Genomic DNA, 11,886 nt, shown 5'->3' on the forward strand with positions numbered 1-11,886 from the left:
TCAGTCCCATAGACTTCTATGTCACATGTTCTATTTCACAGAAGTCACATTAGCATAGATAAGAAAAATTCCTATGCAACTTTGATGGATCCGTGTTTTTTTTTAAAAGCTCACCTCTCCTCCCTCACCCTTGCTGCCTAAAACCTAGATTCACACTGGAGCGGTTTTGATCCTTTGATTGATCAACCCTTCCTTCAATCAATCAATCCTTCCTTTGATTGATTGAAGGAAGGATCAATCCTTTCTTCAATCGCTTGATCCTTCCTTTGATCGATTTAAGGATTGATTGATTGATTGAATGAAGGGTCGATCAGTCAGTTTGAAGGAAGTGCTGATCAATTGAAGGAAGGGTCAATTGATCAATTGAAGGAAGGTTCCAGAATTGCAGCTGTATCAAAATCGATGGATGAAGGATGACCAGGGAGGAGAGGTGAGGGTTAAAAAAACATTGAATCCATCAAAGTCATCATAGGAATGCTCCTTATCTATGCAGATAATATTGAAGTCTGTGGGGCTGAAATTGCACTGAAGTAAACATTTTTCAAAATCGCAGTGTGCTGAAGTGATCAGATGAGCACCATTGAATATAATGTGATTTCCCTTGTCATGCAATTCTGTAAACTGGGGCTTGAGAACTTACCACAGGTGTGTGTCAGGGCCTGGACTTGAACCTGGGACTTCTACTGTGTCAGGCAGTAACTCTACTCACTGAGCTACCTGGGATGCTGGACAACACTTTGCCTCATCTATTGGATAATCCTGCCTTGTGCCTTGTTTGCTCTTGAACCTTGAACTCCTTGCTCCTCCCATGAACTTCCTATATAAGCCATGTCCTTGGACTTCCTCCTTGCCAGATTATTGTGCCTTTCCAGCCAATATCCTGCTACTGTTCCTGCTGCTGTCTACACCTCCGCTACTGACCTTTGGCTTGTTCCTGACCACGATTGATCTGCTACCATTTGTGACCGACCCTTGGCTTGTGACCGACTCTGCTTTCGTCTGATCCCTAACCTGTTGATCCGCTATTGGTTCCCAGTCTGCTCATTCCCTGGTGGGGTGATCCTGAGATCTGCGACCTGGTATTAACACGCAGCCCAATCCATCTCCACCATTAGGAGCTCTGGTGAATACCGGTTAATACTTAGACCCCGCACCTCAGGTGAGCCTGCGTCATTCCCAGGGGGATCCGCTGGTGTACCTATCCTGCTGGTTCCAGGTAAGCCTTTTACTGCTATAGCAACTGGTCTCTGAACCTGACCTTTCACCGTGACAGTGTGTTACATTTTATATGTGTTTTGCATGCATTTTTGATGTGGTTTCCATTTAAAGAGAAGTATGGGATTGTTTTTTCCCCTAGTTATACTTACCTAGGTAGAAGCAGCATCAGTCTACAAGCCGGCTACAAGTGTGAGAACTCAGCGATCACATGACTCACTAACATTTCGAAAGTCAAACGATCAAGTGTATCAAACTTTTTGAACAATTTTCTAACTGTGTATGGCCAGCATTGGACACCCTGAGGAGGGAAAAATTTACCATGAGCCCCGAATAATCAACCATAGAAAGAGAGAAAGCAAACTACCTTGAGTACATCATGGGACTAGGGCTAGTAAAACCACAAATCAGCCAGACAGTTAAAGCAGAACTCCGGGCAAAAACGTATTAACATGTCCTTTTTGATGATTTTCTTCCTTCACTTAATATATCATCCATCTTTTTGTTAACTCAGTACTTGCTCTGAAATAGGTTAATGATTTTCAGATAAAACTGTTAATCCCCTGTGGTTTCCTTTTTGTAAGACCAATGGCTGCTATTCCTCCTATTCCCCCAGCCACCAATCTTGGCACTTCCCATCTGTAGTTCTATCTACAGAAAGCAGGGATATACTTCCGCCCCTGCTTGCTGTAGTGGCCCGATCGCAACTCTCAGACTCCCGGTCTGTACCGTTCATGGAAGCAGGATGCTTTGGGTCTGTCCAGCCTCCCATATCCAGTGGCTCAGTGTTGCAAGTAAAAAACACCAAATGCTGTCCTTCTCCTCTTGCAGCAGCCACTTCTACTCTTCCCATCCACCGCTAATTATCCAAAGTTACATATCTTCTTTCCACAACTCTCCCCTCCAGTATTATCTGTCCCAGTGCTATCAACCCAGTCTCGGGAGCCAGTACCTCCCACCGTCCATGCTGCTATGTGAGACAGGCAGAGCAGTGAGTGCATGTGTCCGTGCTGTCCGCTAATAATGGTGTCGGCTGCTATAAGGAGTATGGGTAGTGAGCCTTAGAAGGCAGTATGCAGCGTGGGAAGTTACAGCTGTGGAGAGGAGGAAAGAGGAGCTGCTGGGTTAAGAGGTGACAGCTGTGTATTTTGGGATGTTTCTAGTTGCTGGGGTGACAACTGTGAATGAGTGCGAGGATGGTGCCACCTGAGGGCTGTGGATAGCCGGGGTATGGTTGCTGAGCCTCATCAGTGTATGTTCATTTGTGCCCATCAGTGCAGCCTCATCACTGCACCTTCATCAGTGCCCATCAGTGCAGCGTATCAGTGCAGCCTTATCAGTGTACTTTCACCATTGCCCATCAGTTTACCTTCATCAGTGTCCAATCAGTGCAGACTTATCAGTGCAGCCTTGTCAGTGCAGCCTTATCAGCGCCCATCAACTCTATTCTGACTCATATTGTTGTGATAGCGATTTATCCCTTGTGAGACCTCTCTGCCTAGCCTGTATAAGCAGATATAATCACTGTGGGCAATCCTTATCAGATAGCTTGAACTCACCAATACTGTGTTCATCCAGAAGTTGCTTTATTCTGTACATGTGAAACAGGATACAGCAGAATGAATGGTTTCCAGTATTATGCGGTCAAAAGATGATACTTTCTGTAGCATACTATGCAGAATACATGTGTCCCAGTTACATGTGGACTGTTAGCTGCCTCCATGACACAGGAAGTGCTGAACTCAAGAAGAAGGGAGGAGCTTCATATACAAAGGAATTGTGTCATAGATCTCAGGGAGGCAATATAAAACAAATGCATTACCAAATAAGACCACTGGATGGCAGCATAACTAACTATAGAAATGTCCATAGGAAATGGTACAAAAAATAAACTATATGAATTCTCATGTACATTAACATAAATATTAACTGTGTAACAGCATACTCCCCGTCTGGCATTGTAAATGTCACTATTTAAACCATAACGGTAGTTATACAATTGCAAATAAACAACAGCGCAATTTGCTTGATGTCTTGAAGACCTGAAAGACATAAAAAAGAGAACATGCATATAGTGCAACAATTATAATGTAAGGCTTCAAGTTGTATCAATTAAAGTTCAAGACACTTCCTTCTTGAAGTCACAGGTTGGATCCAGCAGCATACGCAAGCAAGTTCATTCTCCAAAGGGCAAGAGCAGAACAAGTTCCGTGATAGGTCTGCTGAAAGTCTTTACAGTCCCTTGTCTTGCAACTTTCACCTCCACCTTGCGTACCTTGCCGTCATCACTAGGAATGCTCTTTACAATGAGTCCCATAGGCCACTCCATTCTTTCAGCTTGCTGGTCCTTCAGCAGAACGAGATCTCCAACTTTAATGTTAGGGTTCAGGCGTTGCCATTTTCTGCGTCCTTGCAGAGTAGAAATATACTCCATTCTCCAATGATTCCAGAAGCAGTTTGAGAGGTGTTGTACTCGCTTCCACTGGTCATAGCACAGATTTCCTGCTTTAAAGTTTCCAGGTGGAACAGGAACGGACCCAAGCTTCTGGGTAAGTAGAGTAGCTGGGGTAAGGATAGTTGGGGTCTCTGGATCTGTAGAAACTGGAACAAGTGGTCTTGAATTGATTATGGCAGATGCTTCTGAGAAGATGTGAAGCTCTTTTCCCTGACTTGTAGCAAGGGAAGCTGAGGTGTAACAGTGTGGTATACTGATTCCATCTAAGGCATATAGAGATTGTTTCCAGGACTCCCACTTTGGAAGCTTGTCTGTAGGCAGCGGAGCATCCCAATCTTTAATAGACTCTGAGAACTGTCTAAGTAAGGCTTTACCTTGTATGGTGATGGGAGCCACAAATCCCAATGGATCGTATAAGCTGTTCACCACAGACAGAACACCACGCTTGGTAAATGGTTTGTCTGCAGAGCCGACTTGAAAGCCGAAGGTATCTTTTAATAAGTCCCACCGTAGCCCCAGACTTCTCTGTACAGGAGGCATGTCCTTCCCAAGATTTAAATCTTTAAACCCAGCGGCATGATCGCCAGGTTGAAAGGCTTTCATAACAGCGACACTGTTCGAGGCAATCTTGTGTAGTCTGATGTTAGCCTCGGAAAGCATACCTTGTGTCCTTTGGAGCAGGTCTATGGCTTCTTCGTCTGTAGGTAAAGATTTAAGTCCATCGTCAACATAAAAGTCTTTCTCAACGAAGTGTCGAGCATCCGCACCATACTCCTTTTCTCCATCAAGGGCAGTCCTTCGTAAACCATATGTTGCAACAGCGGGTGAGGGACTATTTCCAAAAACATGTACCTTAATGCGGTATTCAATTATCTCATTGTCCATGTTGTTACGGTGCCACAGAAACCTTAGGAGGTTCCTATGGTCTTCACGTACAATGAAACATTTGCTCAATATCAGCAGTTATGGCAACTGGTTCTCTTCTAAATCTCATAAGTATACCTACAAGGTTGGTTAGATTCGGGCCAGTGAGAAGAACATCGTTCAGGGATACGCCTTGATGCTTGGCACTGGAGTCAAATACTACCCTGATTTGTTTTGGCTTACGTGGATGATACACTCCAAAGAAAGGCAGGTACCAGCACTCATCGTGTCTTTGAAGTGGTGGCGCTGGTTCGGCGTGATCTTGTCAAAGATCCTTTTCATAAAAGCGATGAAATGTTCCTTCATTTCAGGCCTGTTCTTTAGTGTTTGTTGAAGTGAGTTGAATCTGGATACAGCCTGTTCACGATTGGTTGGGAGTGTGGCCCTTGCAGCACGAAGAGGTAATGGTGCGATCCAGCTGTTAGACTCATCCTGGAAGAATTCTTCGTCCATTATTTTGATGAACTCTCTATCTTCGACTGACAAGGCTATTTTGTTGTCATCATTTATAGTACAAAACACTGTGGTACCTAGGTTTTCATCACAAAGAACAAGAGTAACATCAGGTACTTGGATGATGTCAAGAGGCTTCTCCTTTACTTCATAATGGTGAGGGCACTGTTTGAAGTGGGATGCACGTCCATTTCCCAACATGTAAGTTTTGAAGGAGTGGATCTCAGATGACGTTCTGTCCAGGCATACATCGCCCACTATTACCCAGCCTAGGTCAAGTCTTTGTGCATAAGGGGCATTGTTAGGTCCATCGCATTGGTCGCGTACTTTATGTACTCTGAGAATGTCTCTTCCTAGCAGGACCAAGATTTCAGCACTCTTGTCCATCGCCGGAATCTCATCAGCAAGGTGCCTTAAGTGAGGATGATGATATGCAGCTTCTGGAGTAGGAATCTCTTCTCTTCATCTGGTATCTGATCACACTCAACTAATGTTGGGAGGGGTATGCCTTCTCCATCCTTGATATGAGAGACCATGAATCCATCGACCCTTCTGACAAAGGTCTCTACACGACCAGAACAGGTTCTGAGAGTATACGGTGTGGCGTGACCTTCTAATCTAAAGATCTCAAAGAATTTAGGCTTAACCAGGGATCTGTTGCTCTGTTCATCTATTATGGCATACATCCTAGCAGCTTCCTCAGGATGATCCTTTGGGTATATCTTGACTAGGCATATCTTGGCACAGCATTTGTGATCCAGTCCCTCTCCACAGACTTCTGTGCATGAAGAAGAAACATTACTTTTGGCTAGAGCATGACTTTGTTGCTCCCCGCCATAATTTGAGACAGGGGTTGAGGTAGGTAGCTGCTGTGGGTTGTCTGGAAGTGGAGTAGGATGCATGGCTGTAACATGTCTGTCGCTACCGCATTCTGTGCACTTGATGACAACTTTACAGTCTTTAGCAAAGTGGTTATAAGAAGCACAGCACTTGTAGCATATTCCAAGTTTCTGGAGAATCTCCCTGCGCTCTTGTAAAGTCTTTGCCCTAAGCCCACGACATTTCTTAAGAGGGTGAGGCTTCTTGTGAATAGGACACTGACGATTAGGGTCTTTATCTCTGGCATCCACAATGCCTTGGTCAGTAGGCATGGTTGTGGAGGGTAAGATGTCTGTCCTTTTAACAGATATTGCTCTAGTACAGTCTCTACGTTTAGCTGCTGTGTTATCATACCTTGATGATGATGAGGATGAAGCAGCCAAGTTTGGTTCGCTGAAGCTGGGATCATTTCTCATCCAGGCTTGATCACTAATGAACCTGCAAAAGTATGAGAATGGAGGAAAGGATACGTTATAGTCTCTTATGTACCTTGAGCCCTGTTGTGCCCATTTCTCTTGCAGGCCGTATGGCAGTTTAGACACCACTGGGTTGACACCATGAGCGGTGTCCAGGAAGCTTAGTCCAGATAGACGTGGGTCTGTCTTTGCCAACTCTAGCTCCATGAGGAGGTCACTTAGATCTTGGAGCTTGCAATAGTCTCTGTTTCCTATTTTTGGGAAGTTTTGCAGTCTCTTGAATAGAGCGCTCTCTATGGCTTCAGAGCTACCATAGGCTTGCTCAAGTCTTGCCCATGCAGCAACAAGACCTGCGTCTGGGTGGTCAACATGTACTGTTCTCAGTTTTTTAACACGATCTGCAGATTCTTGTCCCAGCCACTTTATGAGCAAATCAAGTTCTTCCTTAGTAGTAAGGTTGAGATCAGCAATAGCAGCCTTGAAGGTTGATCTCCAGGCCCTGTAGCTCTCTGGACAGTCATCAAACCTTGAGAGGCTGGTGTTAATGAGCTCACGGCGAATCATATATCTGGCAAAGTCATTCAAGTCTGATCTCTCACTCTTTGGTGCCAAAGTAACTTGTGGAACCCCTTGGGTGTGAAAGTTCTCTGGTGATGTAGGGTGAGGTTTACCAGGGTAAAATGATGTTGCATGAGCGTTTAACTGTGGTGTAGTCTCTAAGGATTGTGCTGGCTGTGGCTTGAGCTGCGACTTGTCACTGGAAGTCACCTTGTTGTTGGCAGGAGTTGATGTGGTTTGCTGCATAGATGTACTTGTGTTGTAGATTTGAAGAGGCTTAGGCATATGGAGCTGAGAGGTCTCTGTGTTGAGAGTCAGAACAGTGTTGTTAGTAGGAGGTACAGGAGATGACTCTGTATCTTCGCAAATGTTATGCTTTAATACGTATTCACTGGTGCGTTCAACTGGATCTTCCAGTTCTGCTGGGATAAGGCAGTCTGAATTAGTACTTTGTCCCATTGCTTGTTCAAGGACTTTCAGCCTTGCTAGGGAAGCTACTTCCTCCCCTTCCATCTGCAGAATCTTTATTTGGGAATCTGCCTCTGCTTGTTGAGAAGCCATTTGTGCTTGGAGAGCTTTGCTTTTAGCTTCCATCTGTGCTTGCTGAGCTATCATCTCTGCTTGTTGAGCCTTGCTTTTAGCTTCCATCTCTGCTTGCTGAGCAATCATCTCTGCTTGTTGAGCCTTGCTTTTAGCTTCCATCTCTGCTTGCTGAGCAATCATCTCTGCTTGTTGAGCCTTGCTTTTAGCTTCCATCTCTGCTTGCTGAGCTATCATCTCTGCTTGTTGAGCTATCTTGCGTGCTTCTACCTCTGCTTCCTTTCTGGTAAAAGAGCCTTGCGCCTTTTTTGATTCAGCATCAGCGCGGGCCTCTATTAGCTTATCGCTTAACGTCGAACTTCTGGAGCGAGAGGATCTAGAAGAAAGTGCAGTACGCTTGGATGAGGTGGATCTGTGAGATCTGGTCTCCTGCAGTTGAGTAATGCGGAGTTCTGCTTTAAACTTAGCATTTTGCACTGCAAGATCCCTTTGTTGGTTTAGTACATCAGTCCTGGTCAGTTCTGCTGAAGAATCCTCTATATTAGAGTCCTGCAAGAAAGCTGAGTATTTTACAGACAGCCGCTGGTAGCGTTCATACGCAGCAGATAGGCAATTTATAGAGTCTCTTAATTCAGCTGGTTGATCAATAAAGTGTGACAAAACTGACATGCATTGTGAAGTTCGGTCCCAGAGGTCTGACAGATTACTGGAGAACTCATCTCTAGTGGCTTCATAGTTTTCCCTGAGTTTCTGTGTCGGCTTTATTGTACGTTTTGGGTTTTACGCTCTGTTCGGGAATGTCTGCAGAATCTGCTCCCTGTACGTCTGCCGGTTCAGAGGAATGATGTATCTGCGTTAATTCGGCCATAAAGGAGTGTTCAGAGCCTTGTCTAGACATTTTTTACTGTTCTGCAAAAATTGGTACTGTCTCTTTAAGAAGACGACCAGCAGCTTAGACAGGTGGGGTAACACAGTTCAATGCAGAGAAACAGTTTTCAACATTCACATGAATTGCAGTAAGCTTGTGCGACCATGTGCTTTGCAAGATGGCGGATGGCACTGAGCTTGATTGCAGATTAGGCACACACATATACACAGCAGGCTGTAGGGATTCTATGCATCTTTTGACTATTCTGACTCAGATTGTTGTGATGGCGATTTATCCCTTGTGAGACCTCTCTACCTAGCCTGTATAAGCAGATATAATCACTGTGGGCAATCCTTATCAGATAGCTTGAACTCACCAATACTGTGTTCATCCAGAAGTTGCTTTATTCTGTACATGTGAAACAGGATACAGCAGAATGAATGGTTTCCAGTATTATGCGGTCAAAAGATGATACTTTCTGTAGCGTACTATGCAGAATACATGTGTCCCAGTTACATGTGGACTGTTAGCTGCCTCCATGACACAGGAAGTGCTGAACTCAAGAAGGGAGGAGCTTCATATAAAAAGGAATTGTGTCCTAGATCTCAGGGAGGCAATATAAAACAAATGCATTACCAAATAAGACCACTGGATGGCAGCATAACTAACTATAGAAATGTCCATAGGAAATGGTACAAAAAATAAACTATATGAATTCTCATGTACATTAACATAAATATTAACTGTGTAACAGCATAAGTTCAGCCGTATCAGTGCCCATAAGTGCAGCTTATCAGTACTAATCAGTGATGCTTATCATTGCCATATCATCAGTGCAGCTTATCACTGCCGCCTCATCAGTGCTGTCTTATCAGTGCTGTCTTATCAGTGCAGCCTCATCAGTGCCCATCAGTGCAGCCTCATCAGTTCCCATCAATATAGCCTCACCGGTGCAGCCTATCAGTACCCATCAGTTATTACAGAAAGATACAGTTTGTAAAATATATAATTATGGTCATGTGTCTATAGTTCAGTAATAAAACAAGTAAAGAATGCAAGGGCAATTAGATTATCTGCTGTTGTGGCTGGAAGGAGAGATATTGCATGTGAAGATAGCAGCCAGTAACAGAAAACTAGAAGGGGGAGAATTAAATATTGAATTAAAGTAGACTACATGGAATGAACTAAACATTTTGCACATGAATGCTTTGCATTTATAAGATTGTCATCTAACTGTCCTGCTGTGTGGTGCTGAGCATTGTGGTTGGAGAATGAAGAGGCTTGGTTTATGTTGAAGTGGATAAGTACACATTCAACATGGACAGGCCTACTGTGCCTGCCCACACTCACTGCAATTCCCAATGATTGATGGGAACTGTAGTTTCCTGTTCCTATAGAGAGAGAGGAGAGGATATGAGATTACACCTCCTCCTTAGCATAGCAGATGTGTTATCTTTTGAATTACAATGAAGACTTCCTTGAAATTCTTTTCAATGGTAAGGAATTTCAAAAATGCGTTAACTGTTTACTGTTTTGTGTAGGGGGTGTACTAATGGGTGATTTTTTTGGCTTATCCCAGAGTTCTTCTTTAACCCCTTCACGCCTAAGGGTAAAACAAATCTAAATGCCTAAGCACAATTCTGCAACGTTGACATGTTAGTAAAACCGTACATATCGTCACAACTACTTTGTACATCCAGGTGGATTATACCTTGTTTTTTTCAGGACAAATTGGGCTTTCATTTGGTGGTAAATGGTCATGGATAGCTCCTAATTTTTTTTTATTATTAAAGGAAAACTGGGCCAAAATAGTAAAAAAAATCATTTTTTTAAATTTAACTGTGTTTCTTGTTACGACCATAACCTACCACCAAAGAACAACCCAAAATACATTCTCCAGTTCTTGACGATCGCAGCGATACCATATATGTGTATGTTATTTGTTGTTTGTACCCGTAGTACAGCCCAGAAACAACAGTGCGCATTTGTTTTTGTGTTTTTTTTTTTTTTTTTTTTTTACATAAAACACACTGTCACTGACATTGACATTAACACTAACTGACACTGATACCAATTTTTTTTTAATCCTGACCTTTGACCCTGACCTTTGCCCTTGACCCTGACCTTTGACACTGACCTTGACCCAAACACTAACCCTGGTACTGAACTAGATCAAACCTTGATCTAGGTATTTTTCTTTATTTTTTAATATTTATTTATCTTTTTTTTTTTTTTTTTTTTTTTTTTTACAAACTTTTTTTTTCTCTCTCTATGTCAGGAGTTCGAGAGATACAATGTATCTCTCTTCTCCATTCATAGAGAGAGAGAAAACAAGGGGGCCGGGCTGCACAGTGATTGATCACTGTGATAGCCAATCAGAGGCTATCACAGCGATCACGTGACCCGGAATCGGGAGTCCCGGGTCCCGATCGTTAGAACGGGACCCGGGGCTCTCAGTGACACCGCGGTCTTGGTGCTGGGAGCGCGCCGAGCGGCGCGCTCCCAGCACAAAGACAGGTACGCAAATATGCGGCCCCACGGAAAAAAGCCCAGGTCCGTGAGGCCGCATATTTGTGTTACGTCAGCGTCAAGGGGTTAAGGAGCCGGGGCATATGTTCTGGCAATAAGGGAAATATACTAGATGGCACGTAACCATTCTGTTTTCTTCAGGTGATAGGCTCTTTAAGAGCCAATGTAGCATTAATGAATAAAAATACAATAGTTTGCAGTGCTTAACAAATATATATATATATATATATATATATATATATATATATATATATATAGCTAAAAATATATAAATGAAAATAAACAACACCCATGACAGTTAAGTGAATCAAAAGGCACTCCTTAACAGTCCAAATAATATCACAATAATTCAATGACAGCCTTCTCCTCTGATTTTTCTTCATATAATGACTTATGTAAGTGATGTTTGGCCTTCACCTTGATTTAAATGCACACTCACCAGATCGTATTGCTGTCTAAATGTATGGAACAGCAAATGCACTTTATTAGACAATGAAGCTCTTCTCCAAGAAAAGATGCTCCAGGTGAACCAATAGCTCTTCAACATTCTCTTAGCCCATGGAAATCACAGATGACCATCAACAATAGAAAAAGTCTTATAGTGTAGTAGTTTCATTTAAAAATTCACAGCCACAAACAAAGGACATGTGTATAAATATCCAGCTCAAAGGATTTCACTGACATGTTAAGCTGCCAGACTCACATGAGAATGGACCTCTTGCATATCACAAAGCAATCTTTCTCTACAGCTGCTACGTGCAAATGCGCATTATCAGGAGAAAAACAAAAGAGTGCAACTCTCTTACCTTAAATAGCCCATCTGCAATCTGGTTAAATTACATTCTGGTGTCATTTCCGGAATCAGCGCCATCTTAATGTCATCACTTCCGAGGATGTGGAACTCATCAGATCAACTTCCAGTTTGAGTGCCATTTTAATGACATCATAACCGGTCCGGTGCCATGTTAAAGAAGACCAGAAACACTCAACACAAGATGCAGACAAATGTGCATGTGTCTACATAGAAGAGCAAAAATAGATTAATTGCA

General features: G+C 43.1%; 1 protein-coding gene across 1 annotated transcript in view; it reads left to right on the forward strand.

The window, feature by feature from the left end:
• Positions 1-7,858, forward strand: part of RTN4RL2 (reticulon 4 receptor like 2) — a 121,104-nt gene extending 113,246 nt beyond the window's left edge. Inside the window, exon 4 of the mRNA XM_089687546.1 lies at positions 7,758-7,858. Within this exon, the coding sequence (XP_089543672.1) occupies positions 7,758-7,858 (101 nt within the window). The remainder of the gene's footprint in view (positions 1-7,757) is intronic.
• The last annotated feature ends 4,028 nt before the right edge of the window (positions 7,859-11,886 follow it).

The sequence above is a fragment of the Staurois parvus genome, unplaced genomic scaffold, assembly GCF_062004578.1.
Source record: "Staurois parvus isolate SC_StPar_1 unplaced genomic scaffold, SC_StPar_1.0 ptg000430l, whole genome shotgun sequence".
NCBI lineage: Eukaryota > Metazoa > Chordata > Amphibia > Anura > Ranidae > Staurois > Staurois parvus.